Below are 25730 nucleotides of genomic sequence, written 5' to 3'. Positions count from 1 at the left end.
CTGTCCTGCCTCTTTCAATGCTCTGTGCTCATTCACTCTCAGTTCTCTCTGCTCCTGAACACCCACCCCTTTCCCACAGCTTAGAATTGTACTCCTATTTTATATTGTCTTTCAATGTTCTTCCTACCAAAATGCATCATAATTCTCTGTATTAAGACTCATCCACCACCTATCTGCGCATTCCACCAAATTGTCAGTCTCCTTCTGGATTTCTATATTGTTCATCTGACAGTTTACAATTCTTCCATATTTTGTGTCATCTTGAAGCTTTGAAATTGTCCCTGCATCCCAAAATCTACATTACTAACAAATATCAAGAAAAGCAAGGGTCTCAATTCTAACTGCAAGAAACTCCATCACAACCCCTCCCTCCTGCCTTAAAAAAATCCATTGACCATTATTATATGTCCCCTATCACTCAGCCAATTTTGTATCCATTTTGTTGCTAACCCTTTTATTCCATGACACGGAACTTTGCTCAAGTCTGTTTTGTGACAGTGTATCAAATGCCTTCTGAAAGTCCATACGTACCACATCAGATATGTTGCCCTTATTTAGCCTTTCTGTTACCTCTTCAAAAACTTCCAAGTCAGTTAAATGTGACTTCCCTTTTTAGAAAATCTTTGTGTCAGGTGACATGCTACAATCACTTAAATGAGCAGGCAGCACTTGAATTGCCATACATTCTTTCTTAGAAGACAGCCCTGCATCCATTGTTATCCCCTCGAAACAACATCAATTTGGCTCCCCTGAGTTTAATAGCACAAAAATATGTATGGATATAAAGAAATATAATACTGCGATAAAAGCAAAGTGCTGTGGATGATGGACATCTGAAATTTGAAAAGAAAAACAAAATACTATAGAAACTCGGCAGGTCAGACAGCATCTGTGGAGGAGAAACAGAGTTAAGGTGTTGCATCTAATATGCCTCATCAGAAATGAGGTAATACTGACCTTTATCCACTGTATACATTGATACAATGCGACTATAGCAATATTATCATGTTATTTCCAGTGTTATGATGTTAAGCAGATTTTTTGCAGCAAGAATCCCAGACCCCATCAAACCAAGGTCATCAACGTTTCATGGGTTGTCCTTCCTGACTGGAAATAAGAATGCCTTTATCCACTGATTCAACATATACATTTTGGGCACAGTGGTGGTGTGGGGACAGACTGTGCAGCATAGTGGGGCTAGGAAGGTGGAACCCCATCCCCTTTCACTGACCAGCAACTCCTCAGTCTGAATGTACTGGGCTACATATTGGGACCAGGCCTCCCTTGTTGAATTGCAGAAGAGTATTGTAAGGTCCTTTGGTCCTTAATTGATCACTTCAGGGCCTCAATTCAGCATGGGCAGGCTGTCCACCTAACATATCCCATTTTGTTGATAAAACATTGTACTAGGTGGGCTAGAAGAGGACATGATTGCCGATGGCATGGCATCCTAGATTATAGATCCACCTTATTTTTCCATTTGTGGATGTCCCATAATATTCAGCCTTCTGTATTCTTAATTGAAATGTGAAGAAGTGATGGCAAGCTTTTGTTGATGATTGGTTGTTCTTTCTGCAGGTTTGATGTTGATACAACAGAGCTACACAGCTGGATGACTCGATCAGAAGCTATCCTTCAAAGTCCAGAGTTTGCAATCTATCGGAAAGAAGGAAGTATCTCTGATCTTCAGGAAAAAGTTAATGTATGTCAAGTGTTCAGTATTTAAAAGATAATAAGTAAAATGTACAATTCAATTCACTATCTTATGATAAATGTTAATGTAATAAGATATCTCAGATGCTGAAGGAATTTTGCCAACACTGGGATAAAGTTTTGACAGTCATGAGATTTGTGAAATACTTTATTTACACATTATGTTCAAATATTGGACCTCAGTATTGGAATTTATATATTGGCTTTTAATATGTTTGCCTGTTAATCAGTGCATCATATCTAAGGTTAAGTTTAGTTCAGGGAATGATGATTGTAATTTACAGCTCAGTTCCAATGGAGTTCGGCCAACAAAAAGAAAAGAACTATTCATGGGAAATTGGAAAACAGGACGCAAACTGTTATTTGCTGAGTTGACACATGCTTGTTTGAAGTTTAGATTCGGAGAGTAATGAAAGCATGCATTAGTTTCCGTCAGCCTGCCACACTCCATTAACTTATCCAGGAGTGCTGTGTCAGCGTAAATCTAACCTTGTTTCAGAAGCTGATATTGTACATTAAATAAGTTAAGGTATTGGTAATACGTGCTGATCAGTCATGATGTGTTGCATATCCTGAAATTACATGTTCAACACATGACAAAAAGGAATTGTTTAGTTTCAAATTAATTCAGCCAAAGGATAACCTGTTGCGCTCATTTGGGGGAATGTCATTTTTCTTTTGCCCCTCAAAATGTGTGACAAGTACGCTAATTTTCTTATCTTGTAGGCTATCGAGAAGGAGAAACCTGAAAAGTACAGAAAACTGCAAGATGCCAGCAGATCAGCTCAAGCACTGGTGGAACAGATGGTGCATGGTAATTAGATGCAAATTGATTCAGATAATCTTCTTAGGGATTTATGCTTCACACACATTCATACTTATCACACAGGAGATATTAGCACATACCAATCTGAGAGCAAACAAACTTCACAGCATACATTTAGAGTAGTACTCGTTCAAGTTTGATGCATATATTAAGCAACTAATTGCAAGTGAACTGACAAATCATAAACTTTAACACACTGTAAATTATGTTGTCAAAAAGCAAGACTTGGTTTTATTATATTTCACCTTAGATGAAGTGATTCTGCTGTCTGTTCAATCATTGCTAGAAGTGGATGCATTGATAAAATGCAACAGAATTTCCAAAGAGTTTCTAACTATCTTCCCCTGTCATTTTGTTGGAAGATCTGTGGAAACATTGAAGGTTCAGGAAAGTAAACTCAATGTCTTTGTCCTGCTTACCTAACTTTTTATGGGCACACCAGATTGTTAACAACATTCTCCTGAATTGTATGGAAAAGCAATGGTTTGGGATTTGCTTAACTATTCAAATGAGAGAGTATCAGTGTATATCAGGTCACATGGCTCACATCTGGGTGCTTTCTGTGTGTTACTGTCTGGCATGTTACATACACTGATAGAATTTGTAATTTGAAATAGTGAAAAAAATTACAATCTTAAAATAAAGAAGTATTGGCGGATAGTCATGCAGGGAGATTGAGCTGTGGTAGAGGTTTAATAATTATCTTGTTGAATGGGGAACAGCCTTGACCTACCCCCAGTCCCTAATTCATATCATCTTACGTATTCTCGAGTATGTTCGACGTTACTTATTCATAAACTCTTGATGTGTTACGTATAAAATATACTGAAACTTAATAGGAAATGTACAAGTCATTTGGAAAGACAAAGATTAATCTAGGAGAGATGGCATGTCTCGTTAAAAGCAAATTGTGTCTGGCTGCTTGATTGAATTCCTTGTTGGGAAACAGAGAAAGTTGATTAAAATATGTGTTTAAATTTTATGGACTTTTGGAAGGCATTTTAGAGAGTTATATTGTAGGAGGCTTGTTGGAATGGTGGAAACCGATTGTGTTTCAGGGAAACGGCAGTGTGGCTATGGAATTAGCTAAGTTACAGGAGCTGAAGATGTTGTTTCGTGGATGTTTCGGGCTGGGAAATGGGTTATGTTGACGTTGCCAAGAGTTGGTTTAGAGTCCTTTATTCTTTATTTAGGATTTTATCCAATGTCAAACTCAGATGTAGGGAGCTACATTATTGCATTTGCAGAGGTTACAAGAGCCCAAGATGTAAGAGCTCGAGTAGGCCACTTGGGTCCTCAAACATTCAACAGAATTATAGTTGATCTATAGTTTTTATCACAGCTCCACTTTACTATACTGTATCCAAATGTCTTAATTGCCTTCAGTACCAAAATAAATCCTAAATATACTCTATGCCTGATGAACCACCAGAGTACAGCATTTTGAATGGAGAAATTTCTCATCTTGGCCCTTAACGGCTGACCTTTATTCTGTTCCTATGTGTTTTACAATATCAAACTTGTCACATCTTTTAAAAATTGTATGTATTTGAAGTAGATGACCTCTTATTCTTCTAATCTAGAGCAAATGTATGGCCTAGTCTACTTACTATCTGCTGATACAATTTGTCCCATTATCCCAAAAACCTGTCTAGTGAATTTTGTTACACTCCAGCTAAGGCATGTATGTGTTTTTTTACTTGTAAACAAAAGTTGTGTCCAGTAATCCATCTGTGGCCTTACGAATGCCATGCACAATTGTGCTAAGTATTTGTTCATCTTACATTCCAGAGAGGATATTTTACTCCATGTAGGCATCTCGTACTGAGGGGCACAAGTCCAAGTAAGGGCATCCCATGAGGAATTTCTCTTCTGAGAGTCTTTAATCTGTGGATTTCCCTGCCACAAAGGGGCAGTGAAAGCTGGGTCGTGGAATATATATTGGCGTGAGTTACATGGATTCTTGATCGAAAAGGGAGACCAGGGTTTTGTGGGATAGGAAGGAAAGTAAAGTAAAAGCCTCAATCAGATGAACCATGAGCTTACTGAATGGCAGAGCAAGCTTGATGGTTTAACTGGTCTACTCCTCCTATTTCTAAAGATCTTATGATGACTACCTTGCAGATTCAGATTCATCAACACCACATTCCTCTTCTACGAGAAGCATTGTCAGTATTTATCCAGGATTAGTTCTTCATCAATATGTGAAATTTTGTATTGAATGCAGGACATTGTGATCAGTTCCAATTTTTAGCTTCTTGTAGGGATTTCACTCTTCTGAAATCTCAGATGAAAATAAATCTGCAGAGCTGCATAAATGATCATGTTTAAAAAAAAGTATTGGGTTATTTAATTGACCATATAACCAACAGTGAAAAGGTTCCAGGGATGATGAACTAAATTATTCATGGATGCAGGTGATGTTGAGCTAATATCAGAGAGCCAAGGTTTGCTGAAAGACAAATTGTCCTCAATGAACGTGTAGCCAACTTGAGGAGAAGTTGGATGTAGACATCCTGCTGACCACTATAAAGAAACTCTGGGTTACTAAAGCAAAAATCTGGTGTGTTTTTTTTCTTGAGGCTAAAATGGAAATACTGCATTGTCTAACTCAGCCATCTCCTTCCAAGCTATGCTAAATGTCATCCGCTAGAAACAGTGCCATTCATACCAATAGAGGCATTGCCTCTGATGAGAACATCCCTCAGGAGCAGCTCTCAGTCGAGGGAACATTTCCGCCTGCCTTTGAGAATTGATTTCTTACACACTGAAGACACGTACCGACATCTCCCTCAGAGCTGAAAGTGCAGGTTAAGGTTTATAATAGCGCTCCTGTTAATAACTTCCGAAAAGAGAGATGTTGCCAAAGCTTCTTGTCTTGAACTCATCAGAACAAATGCCAATTTCAAACATTTACAAGGATTTATAATGCACAAGGAAAGTACTGATTGGTTGGCAAGGCAATTCTGGTTGATATGTTGCCATGGAGAAAGCAGTAGAGAACTGGAGCCTCTCGAGCAATTTACAAAGGGTTCAAGCCTGAACACATTCCTTTTGATTGCAGAGAATGGGTCTCTGCATATGAATCTGTGTTATGTCTTGCAAGTGTAGACTAGCTTGACGGTCTTAAAGTGGTTGCTGGTGGAGCTTTGAGAGCACTCAGATTTTTTTAACAAAGGCTGCCCAATCACAGAATCACATGTATCCCAGAGGACCAGAGAATTCCTCATGTTGTCCTCTTGTTGAAGAAGGGTAGCAGGGATGATCCAGGTAATTACAGACCTGTGAACCTGATGTCAGTGGTAGGGAAGCTGCTAGAAAAGATTCTGAGGGAGAACATCTATTCCCATTTGGAAGAAAATTGTCTTATTAGTGGTCAGCAGCATGGTTTTGTGCAGGGAAGGTCATGTCTTATAAACCTAATAGAATTCTTTAAAGAGGTGACAAAGCTGATAGATGAGGGAAGGGATGTAGGTGGACTTTAGTATGGCGTTTGATAAGGTTCCTCATGGTAGGCTGATGGAGAAAGTGAAGTCACGTGGGGTCCAGAGTGTTCTAGCTAGATGGACAGAGAACTGGTTGGGCAACAGGAGGCAGAGTAGTAATGGAAGGGAGCTTCTCAAAATGGAGACCTGTGACCAGTGATTTTCCACAGGGATTTGTGATGGGACCACTGTTGTTTGTGATATACATAAATGATTTGGAGGAAGATGTAGGTTGCCTCATTAGCAGGTTTGCAGGTGACACTAAGATTGGTGGAGTAGCAGGTAGTGAAGGGGATTGTCAGGCATTACAGCAGAGTATGGATAGATTGGAGAGTTGGGCAGATGGCGTTCAATCTGGACAAATGTAAGGTGACATATTTTGGAACAATGCAATTTAAGAGTGATCTAACAGTAAATGGAAAAGTCCTGGGGACAGTTTCTATACAGAGAGATCTGAGTGTTCAGGTCCATTGTTCTCTGAAGATGGCAACTCAGGTCAGTAGAGTGGTCAAGAAGCCATATGGCATGCTTTCCTTCATCGGACAGGATATTGGATACAAGAGTTGGCAGGTCATGTTACAGTTGTATAAGACTTCGGTTCGGCCACATTTGGAATACTGCGTACAGTTCTGGTCACCACATTACCAAAAGTGGATGCATTGGAGAGGGTACAGAGGAGGTTCACCAGAATGTGGCCTAGTATGGAGGGTGCTGGCTATGATGAGAAGTTGAGTACATAGAACATTATAGTGCAGTACAGGCCCTTCGCCCCTCGATGTTGCGCCGCCCTGTGAAACCAATCTGAAGCTCATCTAACCTACACTATTCCATTCTCATCTATAAGCCTATCCAATGACCACTTAAATACCCGTAAATTTGTCATTCCCACACTGTTGCAGGCAGTGCATTCCATGTCCCTACTACTCTCTGAGTAAAGAAACTACCTCTGACATCTGTCTTATATCTATCACACCTTAATTTGAAGCTATGCCATCTCGTGCTATGCCATTACTATTCCAGGAAAAAGGTTCTCACTGTCCAACTTATGTAACCCTCTGATTATCTTGTATGTCTCAATTAAGTCACCTCTCAACCTTCTCGTCTCTAATGAAAATAGCCTCAAGTCCCTCAACCTTTCCTCATAAGACTTTCCCTCAATACCAGGCTACATCCTAGTAAATCGCCTCTGAACCCTTTCCAAAGCTTCCATGTCCTTCTTATAATGCGGTGATCAGAACTGCACATATTCCAAGTACGGCCACACCAGAGTTTTGTACACTACAGCATGACCTCATGGTTCCGAAACTCAATCCCTCTACTAATAAAAGCTAACATGCTGTATGCCTTCTTAACAGCCCTATCAACCTGGGTGGCAACTTTGAGTGATCTATGTACATGGACACCAAGATCTCTCTGCTCATCTACACTATCAAGAATCTTACCATTCGCCCAGTACTCTGCATTCCTGGTACTCCTTCCAAAGAGAATCACCTTACACTTTTCTGTATTAAACTCCATTTGCAAGCTCTGCAGCCTATCTATGTCCCTCTGTAATCTACAACATCCTTGGGTACTGTCCAGAACTGTATTGACCTTAGTGTCATCCACAAATTTACTACCCCATCCTTCTACGCCCTCATCCAAGTCGTTTATTAAAATGATAAACAGCAGTGCACTCAAAACAGATCCTTTTCGTCCACCACTAGTAACTGAATTCCTGGTTGAACATTTCCCATCAACCACCTTTCAGATCGCCAATTTCTGATCCAAACTGCTAAAACACCCTCAAACCCATGCCTCATATTTTGTGCAGTAGTCTACTATGGGGAACATTATCAAATGCCTTACTAACATCCATATACACCACATCAATGGCTTTATCCATATCCACCTGTTTGGCCACTTCCTCAAAGAATTCAATAAGGTTTGTGAGGCAAGACCTACCCTTCACAAAACCGTACTAATTATTCCTAATCAACTTATTCCTATCGAGATGATTATAAATCCTATCTCTTAAAACCTTTTCCAACATTTTACCCACAACTGAAATAAGGCTCACTGGCCTATAATTACCAAGGTTGGCTCTACTCCTTGTGGTGGAAATTAAATTGACTCGACTCAAATGCTAGCAAGAGCAAAGAAAAAGTTTATTTTTGGACTCTGCAGAGTCGACCCGATACACTGGCAAGTCAACTCTTGTAAGGGGCGCCTTATAGCTTTCCCATATTCCCTTTATACTATAACTCGCTTCTCCTTATCAACACCTCAAGGCCAGGAGCCTGGAACATTCAGGTTCCTTTCCACATTTGGAGTTGTTTTTCTCATTCCTTGACTGTTGATACAATAGTTTACTGTCCTTGTAATTCCTTACTGTCGGTTTAGCCTTTCATGTTTTCTGTCTGTCTGCAATGCCTTGCAAAGTCAGGTCCTTACTTCTTTGTTTCAATCATGCTCTTATAGATTTCACAATAAATGTTAATTTTCCATTTCACTCCCCTTCTTGAACATGGGAACAACATTTGCTATCCTCCAGTCTTCTGGTACTATTCCTGTAGACAATGACGACATAAAGGTCAAAGCCAGAGGCTCTGCAATCTCCTCCCTAGCTTCCCAGAGAATCATAGGATAAATCCCATCCGGCCTAGTGGACTTATCTGTTTTCACACTTTCCAGAATTTCGAACACCTCCTTGTGAACCTCAATCCAATCTCATCTCATAGCCTGTTTCTCTGTATTCTCATCAACAATGTTGTCTTTTTCTACTGAGTACTGATGAAAAATATTAACTTAGTGTTTCCCCTATCTCCTCTGACTCCATGCACAACTTCCTACCACTGTCCTTGATTGGCTCTAATCTTTCTCTCCTCATTCTTTTATCCCTTATATACCTAGAGAAAGGTTTTCCCCGATTCTATCAGCCAGCAACTTCTCATGTCCCCTCTTTGCTTGTCTTAGCTCTCTGTTTAGGTCTTTCCTAACCAGCTTGTAACTCTCAATTGCCCGAACTGAACCATCATACCTCATCCTAACATAAGCCACCTTCTTCCTCTTGACAAGAGATTCAACTTCCTTAGTAAACCACAACTCCTGCACCCGACAACTTCCTCCCTGACTGACAGGTACATACTTATCAAGGACCCACAGTAGCTGTTCCTTGAATAAGTTCCACATTTCTATTGTGCCCATCCTCTGTGGTTTCCTTCCTTATCCTATCCATCCTAAATCTTGTCTAATCACATCGTAATTGCTTTTGTCTCAGGAGTAGCTCTTGCCCTCTGGTGTATACCTGTCTCTTTTCATCGCTAAATTAAACATAACTGAATTGTGGTCACTATCACCAAAGTGCTCAACTATCTTCAAATCTCGTACCTGACAGGGTTCATTACCCCGTACTAAGTCTAATGTGGCCTCACCTCTTGTTGGCCTGTTTACATACTGTGTCAGAAAACCCTCCTGCACACAATGGACAAAAACTGACCCATCTAAAGTACTTGAACTATGGTATTTCCAGTCAATATTTGGGAAGTTGAAGTCCCCCATAACAACTCCCCTGTCACTCTTGCTCCTATCAAGAATTACCTTTGCCATTCTTGCTCGAGTAGATTAAGATTATTTTCATTGAAAAGGTGGAGATTGAGGCCTACAAATTCATGAGAGGTGTAGACAGGGTAGATAGCAATGTTTTCCCAGGGATCATGAGTTCAAAGTGAGAGAGGAAAAGTTTAGTGGAGATATGCATGGAAAGTTCTTTACACAGAGAGTGGTGGGTGCCTGGAATACATTGCCAGCAGAGGTGGTAGAAGTGGGAACGATAGCGTAATTTAAGATTTAACTAGACAGGTACATGATTGGGCAGGGAGTAAAGGGATAAAGATCCATAGAAAATAGGTGGCAGGTTAAGATAGAGGATCTGGATCAGCACAGGCTTGGAGGGCTGAAGGGCCTGTTCCTGTGCTGTAATTTTCTTTGTTCTTTGTACCAGTAGATGGTTTGTTCTGGGATTTGCAAGTGTTAACTAGTTGATGATCTGTTCCACATGAGAAACACAAGTTGCCTCTGAACCTTGCACATCCAACCCATCAGGTTTTAAAAGAAATGGAGTGTGGAATTTCCTAATTTGTGGAAGGAAGTGTGTGTGTGTGTGTGTTTGTTTGTTTGTTTTTGGTGGACTCAAGTGGCAAGAATTTCAACTCTTTTTTTTAGGCAAGGGTACTGGAGTATAAAAATAGGGAAGTCTTGGTAAAAGTATACAAGGCACTCATCAGACCATTGTGCAATTGTGGCTTTTGTCAGGGAATTAGATAATTACCTGGCGTGAGAATGATTGTGGGGCTCTGGCATAAAGACGGAGGAGAGTGACAAGTTGTGCTGCTGTTCCTGAGAGCAGGTACAAAGAATATGCTTCTGGTGCTGTAATTATTGTACAATTCAAAGTACTTTTGAGATGTAAATGCCAATGTACTCTAGGGAATGCAACAGCTAATTTGTGCACAACAAATTCTCACGAACAATAATATGGTAATGGCATAGGGCTGAAAGAAAGCAGTTAATAAAGCAGACAGAATCCTGGGCTTTTATAAGTTGTGATGTGGAGTACACAAGAAATGAATCTTTCACAAAACACTGGTTCGGTTACAGGTGGAGGCTGTGTCTAGTTCTGGATATGATACTTTAGGAAGAAGGATGGGAAGGCATTCATAAGATCCATGAGAATGTTTTCAGGGATAAGCAGTTCCTGTTCTGTGGGTGGACGAAATTGGAGCTGCATTTAAAGAACTGCAACTTCAGAAGAAATTCGATTGAGATGCTCAAAATCAAGAGTGGTCTAGACAGAGTAATTGGAAAGAAATGTTGCCATTGACAACAATTTTGTGATTCATAAAGTTCTGAGATCATGAGATTGGAAAAAGAGGAAATGGTAAAATGAGAGAGAGTTTCATTATGCAGTGAATGGTTGGTATCTGGAATGCAGGATTCAAATTTGTGATGGAGGTACATCTAACCTTGGCATTCAAATAAAATTGAACAATTATCCGAAAAGAGTTTGTAAAAATAGGGGTATGGGGAAAAGACAGGGGACTGGGACTCATTGATTTGTGTTAGCACAGATACAATGAGCTGAATGGCTGCATTTTATAATTTTTTTGCAATGTTGCTTAGGACACCGGTGATGATGCTACGCCTTCAACAAGGTTATGCTGTCCTTGTTTTTTTCAGAGTGTTCGTAAAGGCAGAGGTTCTGATATGTCTGGAAATGACTACCTGAAAAAGTTTAAATATTTTTTAAAAAACACTTGTACAAATGAAAGGATAGTGGCTAGTTCTTCCAGTTCAAGGTTTGGTTTGGTTTGGTTTTAGCTGGGGATACAGAGAAGCTGCTGGACCTGAAAAAAACAACACCATAATGATTTCTCTCTCTCTCTCTCTCGCTCTCTCTTTTGCCAAGAAGATTATTGTGGGGATGTTGCCTTGGTTTATTGGTTGGAGCATTGAGTATAGGAGTTAGGAGGTCATGTGGCTGTGCAGGACTCTGGTCAGGCCACTTTTGGAATATTGCGTGCAATTCTGGTCTCCCTCCTTTCAGAAGGGAGTTGTGAAACATGAAAGTGTTGGATGATTTGAGCTGTAGGGTGAGGCTGAATAGGCTTGGGCTGTTTACCCTGGAGTGTTGGAGGCTGAGGGGTGACCTTTTAGAGGTTTTTTAAAATCATGAGGGGCATAGATAGGGTAAATAGGCAAGGTCATAGAGTCATGGAGATGTACAGCATGGAAACAGACCCTTCAGTCCAACCCATCCACGCCGATCAGATATCCCAACCCAATCTAGTCCCACCTGCCAGCACCCGGCCCATATCCCTCCACCACCCTTCCTATTCATATACCTATCCAAATGCCTCTTAAATGTTGCAATTGTACCAGCCTCCTCCACTTCCTCTGGCAGCTCATTCCATACACATACCACCCTCTGCGTGAAAAAGTTGCCCCTTAGGTCTTTTTTATATCTTTCCCCTCTCACTCTAAACCTATGCCCTCTAGTTCTGGACTCCCCGACCCCAGAGAAAAGACTTTGCCTATTTACCCTATCCATGCCCCTATAATTTTGTAAACCTCTTTAAAGTCACCCCTCAGCCTCCGACACTCCAGGGAAAACAGCCCCAGCCTGTTCAGCCTCTCCCTATAGCTCAAATCCTCCAACCCTGGCAACATCCTTGTAAATCTTTTCTGAACCCTTTCAAGTTTCACAACATCTTTCCAATAGGAAGGAGACCAGAATTGCATGCAATATTCCAACAGTGGCCTAACCAATGTCCTGTACAGCTGCAACGTGATGTTCCAACTCCTGTACTCAATACTCTGACCAATAAAGGAAAGCATACCAAACGCCTTCTTCAATATCCTATCTACCTGCAACTCCACTTTCAAGGAGCTATGAATCTGCACTCCAAGGTCTCTTTGTTCAGCAATGCTCTCGAGGACCTTACCAATAAGTGTATAAGTTCTGCTAGGATTCCTTTCCCTGGGGTGGGGGAGTCCAACCCTAGAAGGCAGAGGTTTGAGGTGAGAGGGAAACGTTTAGAATTAGAATCCTTACAGCCCTTCAGCCCAGCAAGTCCACACCAACCCTCTGAAGAGTAACCCACCCAGACCTATTCCCCTACCCGATGCTTACTCCTGACTAATGCACCTAGCCTACACATCCCTGAACACTATGGGCAATTTAGCATGGCAAATTCACCTAACCTGCACATCATTTGATTATGGGAGGAAACCCAGCAGATACGGGGAGAATGTACTAACTCCACACTGACAGTTGCCTGAGGCTGGAATCGAACCCAGGTTCTTGGCAGAACGTACCTTAGGAGCAACGTTTTCATGCTGAGGGTGGTGCATGTATGGGATGAGCTGCCTGAGGGAGTAGTGGAAGCTGGTCCAATAGTAACATTTAAAAGGCATCTGAATGGGCATATGAATAGGAAGGGATATGGACCAAGTGCTGGCAAATGAGACTAGATTAGGTTAGGACATCTAGTCGTCATGGACGAGTTAGACCAAAGGGTCTGTTTCAATGCTGTACATCTCCCTGTCTTTGTGACTGTAAGTATTTGGAACAGCATCATTAAGTTGCGATAGAGTCAATTGGGTTTTCAGATAGGTTAAGTTATTCTAAACTCAGTCTCTTTTGTTTGTGTTTCATTCAGTAGTTTGTAAATAAATTCTGTTTTGTTTAAAACTGAGTGCTTGGGCCAGCTGCATCACTCCTGAATATTCATTCTACACTTGCTTAAAACAACTAGAAAGCTTACGGTCTGGGCTGCCTTCTTGAAATGCTTTGAGGGGCTTTGGCCTGGACCATAACACATCTGGCTATTCTTCAAAATAGAGCCATAGAAACTTCAACATCAGTTTAACATTTATGCAAACGTCAAACAAAAGTGGGGCATCAGTCTAACATCTAATGTAAAAGAGGCATCTCTGCTCTGACAGCATTTCCACACTGGGAGTGTCATCCCAGGTTTTGTGCACAAGTTTCTGGGGTCATGCTTGAGCTCTCAATTTCTCAGAGATTTGAATGCTACCATGCAATGACATTTGACACTAAATACAGTTGAATGCAAGGCTATAAAAAGTTATTTCAACCCATTCTGACCTTAAATCTCACTGGAGGATGTTACGTAACTTTTCTTTTGATTTTCAATCAAGTTTTAGTTCATTATCTTTGAAGTTCTATTATAAAGTTTGAAATTATGACACATCTGGATAGTAGTAACAGGATAGGTCAGAGTCAGCATGGATTTATGAAGGGGAAATCATGCTTGACTAATCTTCTGGAATTTTTTGAGGATGTAACTCTGAAGATGGACGAGGGAGATCCAGTAGATGTAGTGTACTTGGACTTTCAGAAAGCTTTTGATAAAGTCCCACATAGGAGGCTAGTGAGCAAAATTAGGGCGCATGGTATTGGGGGAAAAGTACTAACTTGGATTGAAAGTTGGTTGGCTGATAGGAAACAAAGAGTAGTGATAAACGGCTCCATTTCGGAATGGCAGGCAGTGACCAGTGGGGTACCGCAGGGATCAGTACTGGGACCGCAGCTTTTTACAATATATGTTAATGATATAGAAATGGTATTAGTAATACCATTAGCAAATTTGCTGATGATACTAAGCTGGGTGGCAGGGTGAAATGTGCTGAGGATGTTAGGAGATTACAGGGTGACCTGGACAAGTTAGGTGAGTGGTCAGATGCATGGCAGATGCAGTTTAATGTGGATAAATGTATGGTTATCCACTTTCGTGGCAAGAACAGGAAGGCAGATTACTACCTAAATGGAATCAATTTAGGTAAAGGGGCAGTACAGAGAGATCTGGGTGTTCTTGTACACCAGTCAATGAAGGTAAGCATGCAGGTACAGCAGGCAGTGAAGAAGGCTAATAGCATGCTGGCCTTCATAACAAGAGAGATTGAGTATAGAAGCAAAAAAGTTCTTCTGCAGCTGTACAGGGCCGTGGTGAGACCACACCTGCAGTACTGTGTGCAGTTCTGGTCTCCAAATTTGCGGAAAGACATTCTGGCTATTGAGGGAGTGCAGCGTATGTTCACGAGGTCAATTCCTGGAGTGGCGGGATTACCTTACACTGAAAGACTGGAGTGACTGAGCTTGTATACCCTTGAGTTTAGAAGACTGAGAGGGGATATGATTGAGACATATAAGATTATTAAAGGATTGGACACTCTGGAGGCAGGAAACATGTTTCCACTGATGGGTGAGTGCCGAACCAGGGGACACAGCTTAAAAATAGGGGGTAGACCATTTAGGACAGAGATGAGGAGAAACTTCTTCACCCAGAGAGTGGTGGTTGTGTGGAATGCTCTGCCCCAGAGGGCAGTGGAGGCCCAGTCTCTGGATTCATTTAAGAAAGAGTTGGATAGAGCTCTCAAGGATTGTGGAATCAGGGGTTATGGAGATAAGGCAGGAACAGGATCCTGATTAAGGATGATCAGCCATGATCATAGTGAATGGTGGTGCAGGCTCGAAGGGCAGAATGGCCTCCTCCTGCACCTATTGTCTGTTGTCTATTCACATCCTTTTTCCTGATGCCTAATAACTTTAATAACCCAAGTGAAATAACCATACATTGTCATGTCCTTGAAAAATAATTTAGATTCCTCTCCAGGGAAGAAAACACTTCTTAGTGTTTAAATTGTTTATTTTCAAAACTAAAACAAATAGAAAACCTTCAATTAATTTCAAAAATTAATTGAAAATGGAAAGGAGAAAGAATACTAACTGGATATGACAGGACGTGGCTCCCTGTTAGAAGATCTGCAAGTGGTTTTAAGAAATTATCTTTGTTTTGCTTTCCTGTAGATATTCTCTTCATGATTGTGCCTCAGTAAAGATTTACCTCCTGCTCAGCTGGTCAATTTTTGTTAAATTTGAGAGAGAGAGGGCCCACCATTTCTAACTTTGATGTGAACTCAAAATAGATTTGATCAGACATGTGTACTTAACCAAAATAAAATATGATTTGACTCCACTTTCTTCCCTTGTTCACAGCCAGTAAAAGATTCCACTCCATGACAGATTGTCATCGAGTGACTAATGAGAATTCGAAGTTCTGATCTTTGTCACTGCCCTTTAGCTTCCCAGGTTTGCCAGTCAACAGTGACCGCACTTGAAAAATGCTACATTGATTGTGAAGCACTTTGGGATGCGGACTTGAAAGGTACAATATAAAAGGAAGTTTATCCTTTCTAGTCATTATTTGACAGTGGTGCACACAGCATGCCAAGAGCTGTGTTACTGATTGAAAGCAGACTCTGGGTGTATTGGGGTGGCACTGGGGAGCATGGTGAGTTGTTAAGAAAGCAAACATTTATGATGAAAGGTTCTGAGAACTATTACCAATTATGCTTGAATATGCTTAAAAATAATTAAAGCTTAGGGTGTAGAGAATCACCTGGGAGCAGATGTTGCAAGATAAAATGATGCAACACAATAGTGGCCACGGGATACTGTTGTTTGAGATTCTTGAGCCCCCAAGAGAAACCCGTACTGCAACAGAGGTCATTGACTCGACATGTCAATGGGGCTAGGAATAAAACCTGAAGAAAAGAGAAATTTGAAGGATGGAGAAAACTTCAAGGTAATGTAAGGTTTTTACAGGTTATATGTGGAGAAAATCTTTCCAGTTATGAGAGACACCACAGGCCATAATTGTAACTGGCAACTAATAAATGCAGAAGGGGAATAAAGACAGCTCATCTATGCAATTTGTCCTATTGCTAGTGTATCATAAAAATGTGGGATACACTAGCAATAGGACAAATAGCATAGATGAGCTTGTTGCTTGGGCTAGTTGGGGAGATGTGGCTGAGAGCTTAAATGGAGAAAACCACGAGGTCATTTGGACCTGTATCAGACAGTAAATTAAACATTGAGGATGGAAGATTGTAAACCAGCAAGCAAATAATATATTTTTTAAGGATGACATACCAGTCTGAAAGATCTTCAGCAGTGAGGGTGACAATCATTGTGACTGACTACTGTTCGGGTTATGAATCCAATGCTGTAAAAATCAGTGGAAATATATAATAACTGTTCAGTATAACAACACTTATAAATATCTAACAGAGTACCACCATGAATGGCTTGACATCCTTAAATACAGGAGTTGGGAAGTCACGTTGAGGTTATACATGACATTGGTGAGGCCTCTTCCAGAACACTGTGTCCAATTTTGGTCGTTCTGTTATAGGAAGGACATTATTAAGCTGGAAAAGGTTCAGAAGAGATTTATCAAGGTGTTGCCAGGTATGGAAGGTTTGAGTTATAAGGAAAGGCTGGATAGGCTGGGATTTTTCTCACTGGAGCGAAGGAGGTTGAAAGGTTACTGTATCTAGGTTTATAAAGTCGTGAGTGGTAGAAATGGCATTAATGGTAGGTGTATTTCCCCGAGGATGGGGGATTTCAAGACTCAGGGGCACATTTTTAAGATGCAAGGAGAGCAATTTAAAAAAAAAATGAAGGGTAATTTTTTTTCAGAGGGTAGTTCACTCGTGGAATGAACTTCCAGACAAAGTGGTGGATTTGGGCAAATTACAATGTTTCACAGATATTTGTATAAGTACATGTGGAGGGCTATGGGCCAGGAGCACACAGGTGGGACTAGTTTAGTTTGGCATTATGTTTGTCATGGACTGGTTGGACCAAAGGGCCTGTTTTCATGCTGTGTGATGCTATGACTACTATCTCGTTGCTCCTTGGACATGTAGGCAGTGGAGTTCTTTGATTCCTTGTTGGTGGTTCTCCAGCATGGATTCCATGCACAGCTTTGTTTCTTTCAGCCATCCCACCTCTAAAGAGAAATCCACCAGCTTTTCAAACTTTCCCAGAAAAAGACTCCTATCCGTACAAACGTCATAGTCATGGAAAATGCCCTTCAGCATGAAATTGGACTGGTGTTTGAGTGAGTTAAGGAAGGAGAAAGACAGTGGATTTGATAGCAGTATGACTTAACAGGGCTTGACTACCAACTGCTAGTAACTGAGAGAGAAAGATTAATTCCTCATTACACACGTGGCAACATGTAAAAGAAACTGCAGTGAAATGCACATTGGACAGTTAGGGTTAGATTTTTGATGAATTGTCGGAACAGAGGTAGCCAGGAGTGCATTGACAGCAAAATGAACCTCATCCTTTTTAAAAGCAGGGAAGGAGAAAATCCCAATCAATTACTCTAAAGGAGGAAATTAAAGAAAAGGAGTTGCAGCAATTTATTTTATTTGTGTGTTCACTCAGTCCTCAAACCAGTGATATTGCACAGTGATATGTCTTATATGCTTTCCTGCTATGGGATGTTATGAAACTTGAAAGTGTTTGGAAAAGGTTTTCAAAGATATTGCCAGGGTTGGAGGTTTTGAGCTATAAGGAGAGGTTGAATAGGGTAGGGCTGTTTTCCCTGGAGCATCGGAGGCTGAGGGGTGACCTTATAGAGTTTTATAAAATCATGAGGGGCATTAAAAGGGTAAATAGACAAAGTCTTTTCCCTGGATTGGGGGAGTCCAAAACTAGAGGGCATAGGTTTAAAGTGAGAGGGGAAAGATTTCAAAAGGATGTAAGGGACAACTGTTTCACACAGAGGGTGGTACGTGTGTGTGGAATGAGCTGCCAGAGGAAATGATAGAGGCTTGTACAATTACAACATTTGAAATGCATGAGTAGAAAGGGTCTGGAGAGATATGGGCCAAATGCTCACAAATGGGACGAGATTAATTTAGGATATTTGGTCCGCATGCATGAGTTGAACTAAGAGTCTGTTCCCACGTTGTATAGCTGTATGATCAATATAATAGATCTATTCACAACCCATCATTTGGCAATCACTCTCTTTATGCTATTTTGAGTGACTAATTTATAAAGTGCAGTAATAATGGAACCAAATGAACTCAGTTTAGCAGATAGTTGCCCCTTAAAGAGAAACCGTAGCTTGAGTCAAATTACAAATGAAACTTTGCAAATTTGTTAAAATCTAGTCATGAAAGGTCTCATGCAGCAGCACACAATGTCTGCTCCCTCTTCTAGGCCCTGCTATGGACATCTCCGTAGTGGAGAGACAGGCATTAAGGTCCAATGAAAGTCCTTAATCCTCCTCTTCACCATTCTCCTTGTCTCTTCTCCTTCTCTATCCCTCTTTTCCTTTCTATTTCTCACTCTCCTTTCTCCATCCCTTTCTTTCCCTGTCTTTCTGTTTTCTCGCTTTCAGTCTTTCCCCCCGCATCTCCCTTCCCCTCACCCTGTCTCCGGTCATCTCCCCTATGCTCTTTTTCCTTCCTGCATACTGCTTTTCCTCTCTCTATTGCTCTCCTCTTGAATTACCACCATCCTATTTAACTGTAAGAAACTACAGCGCCTGCTTACCCCAGAGGAAAGTCATTTCCTGGTCTAACTAGATAGGTCTCTTGTAGTTAGCAAGATGTAATTAGTTGCAAACACACAAAAAATATAACTTTCATTGATTTGATGGATGTTGTCCTGGATTGTGGATGGCCAGGGAGTTGTTTCCGTAATACAGATATGAGTTGTGCCTTCTGACCATGTAATCCCTGATGTGTTAGACTCTGAAGGAATTGCCTGGGAAATTGAAATTTCCAATGCATGATTCACCTGTCCCTGACTCATTCAGAAAGTAGCCATGTAAACTGGAAACTTCAGAGTTTACTGCGGCAGTTAAATTTCCTGGGCAAAGTTAGATAATTAAAATCGATGTTAAGAGTTAAACTCCTGCATAACTGTTTGGCTGTGGTGCTGAATGTTTAAATCACAGAATAGAGCAAGTGCTGCCATGGCAAAAAGGGTGTGGTTTGTCTTCCCCTGAATATCCTGCACTATGATAGACCTATTGAATTTAAGTTATGCTTAACCTTCCTGAAAGTGCCATGATCAGCATTTTCCATCAGAAATGCGGAACTCTGTCTTAATGGGAAAAAATATTGGAGCAATGTGGCAGTCTGTCTGTGTCTGACCCTCTTAAAATCCAGTCCATTGTTCTCGAGACTTTGAGGAGGACTAGATGTTAGGTCTCCCTCCTTCGAGAACCTACGCTGTACTGCCTATGAGTCCACCCAATATCATCCTAGTGCTGATGATCTTTCTGTTAAAAATGTTGGGCTTGAGAATTTAACCAATACAAAAAAGACCCAAAACTGTCACGAAGAATGAAAATAGAAAGCATAAGGCCAATCAGGCTATCGAGTCTCCTCTGCCATTCAATCATGGTTGATATGTTTCTCAGTCCTATTTTCCTGCAATCTCCCTGTAAGCCTTTGATCCCCTTACCGATCAAGAACCTATCTATAACTACCTGAAAGACACTCACTGACTTAGCCTCCACAGTCCTCTGCCGCATTGTATTCCATGGATTAATTACCCTCTGGCTGAAGAAATTCCTCTTCATCTCAGTTCTGAAGGGTTGTCCCTCAGGTCCTAGTCAATTCTACTAGTGGAAACCTCTTCTCCGTCTCCACTCTATCCAGACCTTTCAGTATGCTCTAAGTTTAAATCTGATCCCCCCCATATCCTTCTAAACTCCATAGAGTACAGACTCGAAACCTCAACTGCTCCTCATAAGACAAACACTTCATCCCTGGGATCATTCCTGTAAACCTCCTCTGGAACCCTTCCAATACCAGCACATCCTTCCACAGATACAAAGCCCAAAACTGCTGTTGATATTCCACATGCGGTTTGACCAGACCCTTCTCAGGAATCCATCCCTGCTGTGGTATTCTAGCACACTTGAAGTGAATGCTAACATTGCATTTGCCTTCCTAACTGCCAGCTGAACCTGCACATTAATCTTAAGAGAATCCTGAACCTGCACTCCCAAGTCATTTTGTGCTTCAGATTTCCAAAGACTTACCACATTTAGAAAATAGTGTATGCCCTTAATCGTCCCACCAAATTGCATAAGCTCACTCTTATCTACATTGTTTTCCAGCTTCCTCCTCTTTGCCCATTCTCATAGCTTGTCCAAGTCCTTCTGCAGCCTTCATGCTACTTGCCCTTCCACCTACTTTTGTTTTGAAGGACACTTCTGCAGCTATGATCGAATGCCAGAGCCAACTCGATAGGCTAAATAGTCTAATTCTGTTGCTATATTGTATGATCTTATTGGTAGGAACTGTATGGTAAGATGGAACGTTTTTCATGTAATGTGGATGTGTAATGTTTCAAAATTACTGGCAGCAATAAAAATTAAATACTTAACAGTATTAGATCACATTCTTTGTTCACTACTTCAACAAAGATGTTGTTAAAACAAACCATTTAGTTCTGTTTAAATGGGTGAATGCTTGCATTGATTCACTGGAACAAAATAGTAGGCCTGCCAGATGGGATTAAATGACATTCACCAGAAACAATCATTTCTAGGGTCTGCATCCAGAGACTTGAAAGTATTTTTCAGTTTTGTTTGGAGTTTGGTTTTCTTTCCTGTGTATCTTTCTGAATTTACCGAAGATTATTAAGAATTTAGTGATTGACTTATATCGTGCAATAGATGGGTGCCCTGACTCGTGAAATTAAAGACTAGTTATTCGTTCCTAAATAAATCTGTGGCCATGGGTTGGAAAAAGAGGAAGTATCTGTTCAGGAGGCTCCAGTCATCGTTATGTGGGACAGCCTTTTCTGGACTGTCAATTCAATATAGAGTTAGAGAGCATTGAAACAGTCCCTTTGGTCTGACCACTCCATACCGAACATAATCTCAAACTAAACTAGGCCTATCTGCCTGCCTCTGGCCTATATCCCTCCAAACCTCTCATGTTCATGTACCTATCCAAACGGTCTTTTAAACATTATAATTGTATCGACCTTCACCACTTCTTCAGAAAGCTCATTCCACGCCCAAACCACCCTCTGTGTGGGAAAAATAAAGTTGCCCCTCATGTTTTCTTTTAAATCTCTCTCCTGTGCCCCCTAGTTTTGAAATCCCCCATCCTAGGGAAAAGACAACTACCATTAACTCTATCTGTTTGAAAATTTTTCATTGCCTACCCAGATATTATATTGAACACCCCCTGGAAGTGTTAATCTTATAATTTAGACGTTTTTTCGGTTGATTGTGCTGGTAGAGCAACACTTTTTTAAGATTATACAATCTCATTCTGAAGTATATACCAAAGTGATTATTTAGCAAATATATTATTCAATGATACTCTAAATATCAAATATCTGTTTACACATTATGGGTTGTGAATAGAACAACATTGGATCAAATTTCAATTTCAGATGCTTTCTTATTATCTCGTTTTCTATGGTGTTGGTTCCTCCAGTTTCCATAATTTGTGAAGACCATGTAATGTATCTTAAGAAAGATTGCAAACCAAGAGGAACAACAATCACTGATTACACAAATAGACTTATTCTAATTAATCTAGCACAGCATGAATTCTACTTTTATCAATACACCTTTCACTCATTCAATACTTTTAACACAAATAACCTACAGAATGTGTTAAAAATTCAGCTGGCATTTTTATTTCTGGTGCAATTTGAATCTATATTTGTATAAATCTGTTGGGAAGGCGGTTCTGAAAGTTTCTCAAAACACTGCCAACCAATAGCTATTTTTCCTGATGTGTGTGTATATTTATGTATTATTTTATTCAGAGGGGATCTCAACTGCTGATGACATCAAACAAGCTTCAGAACAACTGCAAAACCGCTGGGAGGAATTTTGTCAACTGTTGGTGGAGAGGATGGATTGGCTGCAATATCAGAGCAAGATCATTACTGTCTCTTCCCAGCTGCAGCAGCTTGATCAAGCTGTGGTCTCAGCGGAGAACTGGCTGAAAATACAGCAACCACCGGCCACAGAGTCAGATACTGCAAAGGTCCAATTGGAGAAATGCAAGGTTAGAACATTCAGTGATTAGAGTGAAAGTTTGTTTTGCACATTTGGCATTTTATATTGCATTGTTCTGAACCATCTCTCGATCATGGTAATATCCCACATGCAATGGACACGGGGACTTGAGAGGTTTCCTAGTGTTCAAGATAGTGTTCAAACAAGTGTCAGAGAAACTGCAAAACAGATCTAACTACAGATATGCTCATACTCATGAAAATTATCTGTAACTGGAACTGTGCTTTTTACAAAATGCATAATTCTTTGAAAACATGCAGGCTGCTGACAACTTCTGCTATGTTGCTGAATAATGGCTCCATGGAATTGGCATTTTGAATGTTTTCTCAATTAGGTGACTGGGCCAGAAATAACCAATGCAGTGAATTCCTATTCTTACTCGAGGTAGGAAGTTGCTGTATGGCAGCCAGGCACTGATTAAATGGGAGGAAAGCCCAACTGGGACTTTGGGATATGGCTCTTGGTGCCTTTCTCCAAACCCTTTCTTCGAATGCTCTGCATCCTGGAGAAGAAGATGACAATTCATATAATTACCATTATCAGAATAAAGTATGATTTGCTGCACTGAACCATTGTAAAATGTTATGAAGTTTCTGAAATTATTTATGGAATAATTTGTACCCTTTAAAATACACATGGAGAATAATTTAATTTAATGGCGAAGACAACAAGTAGTTTGAATTAGTATGAATAAAAATGACAGCTACTAAGTACTTTCCATTCTTAATGGTGAGTGACCTGTCACAAACCCCTTGCTTCACTGCTCATTTTCAACACCAACCTCAGTTCTAAAGATCTGTCACCCTTTGAATGAAGTTGTTCCTGTTCATCTCAGTCCGAAACAGCTTGCCTTTTTGTATGAAACTGTGGCCTCTTGTGTGAGACTCTTTCTGCATCTACTCTCTGTATTCCTGTAAGAATTTAGCCAGTTTCTATGAAATTGTCTCTCAGTCTTCTAAACTTCAGAGAAAACAGGATCATTTTCCTCCATGTCGTCTTGTGGGACAATCCCACCATACCAGGAATGAGTCCAGCGATCATCCACAGTAATCTCTTTATATCTTTATGGCAAGGGGACCAGATAGTCCACAATACTTTAGATGCAATGTCACCAGTGTTCAATACTGTTGAATTAAGAATTTTTTGCTGTTGCACTCAAATCCTTTTGTGATAAAGGCTAACTTATCATTTGCCAACTGAATTACTTGTTGCACCTACCTACTCGTTCGCAGTGACTTATGAATACGTTTCTTTGGATATCAACACTTTCTAATCTCTCACCTATTCAGAAATAATCTGCAACGCTCTTCCTCCCATCAAGGATACCCTCACACCTATCCACTTTATATACCACTGACCATATCCTTGCCCAATCACTCAGCCTGTATAAATTCCCATAAAGGCTTTTTTGCATCCTCCTCACAACTTCTAGTCCTATCAGATTTGGTATCATCTATAAACTACACATGTAAATCATTGACCTAGATTGTGAACAGTGTGAGCCCAAGCCTTGTGGTATCCCACTGATATCAGTCTGCCTGCCTGAGAAAGAACCAGTTATTGTGTCTTTTTTTTACATACTTAGAGAAATTTCTACAATCCAATTTGGTTTTGTTTTGATACTTTCCATTTAAATTCTATTTTTTTTTCTTTAGTAAATTATTGCTCTTGTTTTGCTAAATTCTAGAGTTCTCCAAATGCTCAGGCTTATGATATTTTTGACAAATCTATGAAGCAATTCCCCTTGATTTAACATTATCTGGCATTATTGTGAGGAAGAGGCAGGAACGTGGATATGAGAAGTGTTGGCTCAGTCATGATTCTGTTGAATGGCAGAACAGGTTTGAGAAGCTGAATGACTCCTGCTCCTATTTCTGTGGTCTTATGACAACTACATTCCCCTTGCACAAGGCATCTCTAATTTTTTGAATTGTGTTATATTCTGCTTTGCCACGGCTGTTTGGCAAATATATCACTCTTTCCAATGTTTCCTACCCTTTCTGAGTAGTGGCTCTGTGGTTAGCATGGTTGCCTCACAACACTCAGGACTCTGGTTTGATTCCAGCCTCAGGCGACTGTGTGGAGTTTGCACATTCTCCCCGTATCAGTGGAGGTTTCTTCCATCAGTCCAAGGATGTGCAGATTAGGTGGATTGGCCATGGGAAATACAGGGTAACAGGGATTGGGTAGAGGGGGGGGGGTTGGGTCTGGATGGGATGCTCTTCAGAGGGTCAGTATCGACTTGTTAGGCCAAATGACCTGCTTCCACACTGGAAGGGTTCTATGATTCTGTTGCCCCCATCCAAACAGATTCTGCATGCTGTTCTTTTCACCCAAAATCCTCTGTCACTAAGACAGAGATCTCATCCATTCCTTTCAGAGCTACCACACTTGATTTTCTGTTGTGCCTATTCCTCTTTTAATAGTCAGTTCCAAGTCATTTTTGTCCTGCTGCCAAATCTCTGCAATCAAACCATACCCTTTTAACTTCTAATGCCATCAATTCACCTATCCTTTGAATGCTGCGGGCATTTACATAGCATTTTTAATACTGCCTTTTCAACATTTCTGCAGTTTGATCCTGCTTGATTCTGGGACTTGTTTCTGCTATTGCCCCTTTTCATTAATAGCTTTACTGCTTCTTGTGACCAGTTTTGTTTTTATTTTAACTGAATTCTCTTGCTGGTTCTCATCCCCCTAACAAACTCATTTAACTTTTACCCAATAGCACAAGCTAATCTGTCAACAAGGATATTGGTCCCATTCTTAGTAAGTTGGAAACTGATTTCCTTGTGACTGTCCCACCTGCCCCAGAAACTGGTCCCAAATGCCCAGAAGTTGAAATCTTTCCTTTCTGTGCTGTTTTTCCAGTGACATGATCATTTGCTTCCTGTGGCAGTGGGGGTAATTCCTTTTAGGTGGCGGTGGGAATAATTCTGGGATTAATGCCTTAGAGATCCTCTTTTCACTCTCTTGCCTAACTCTCTTGATTTTTCATAAAGGACCTCATTCCTCTTTCTATCTATCTTATTAGTGTCAATGTGGACCATGGCATCTAGTTTTTCCTCCTCTCCCTAGAGAATGTCCTGAAGCAAATCTGAGACATATTTGACCCTGGCACAGGGAGGAAAAATACTATCCTGGAATCATGTCTGTAGCCAGTGAAACACATGGCTGTCCCCTTAACTACCAAATAATTTACCACCACTGCCCTTCCAGTTTTCTGCCCCACTTGTGTGACTGAGCCATTTCTGGTGCTGCAGCTTGGCTTTAATG

The 25730-nt window shown here is 40.6% G+C and overlaps 1 protein-coding gene across 11 annotated transcripts in view; it reads left to right on the top strand.

Annotated features, from left to right (window-relative positions):
• The window catches only part of dmd (dystrophin), a 2003576-nt gene that overhangs the window by 862248 nt on the left and 1115598 nt on the right, over positions 1-25730 (top strand). For all 11 annotated transcript variants that reach the window (XM_087992890.1, XM_087992895.1, XM_087992900.1 and 8 more), the window contains 3 exons: positions 1579-1702; positions 2440-2527; positions 22199-22443. In XM_087992890.1, coding sequence (XP_087849016.1) covers positions 1579-1702; positions 2440-2527; positions 22199-22443 — 457 coding nt within the window. The remainder of the gene's footprint in view (positions 1-1578; positions 1703-2439; positions 2528-22198; positions 22444-25730) is intronic.

The sequence above is a fragment of the Chiloscyllium plagiosum genome, unplaced genomic scaffold (assembly GCF_037043375.1).
Source record: "Chiloscyllium plagiosum isolate Xiang-an unplaced genomic scaffold, Cpla_swu_hap1 HiC_scaffold_12, whole genome shotgun sequence".
Classification (NCBI taxonomy): Eukaryota; Metazoa; Chordata; class Chondrichthyes; order Orectolobiformes; family Hemiscylliidae; genus Chiloscyllium; species Chiloscyllium plagiosum.
The sequence above is the reverse complement of the archived record's forward strand: the minus strand, read 5'-3'. Positions and strand labels throughout refer to the sequence as shown.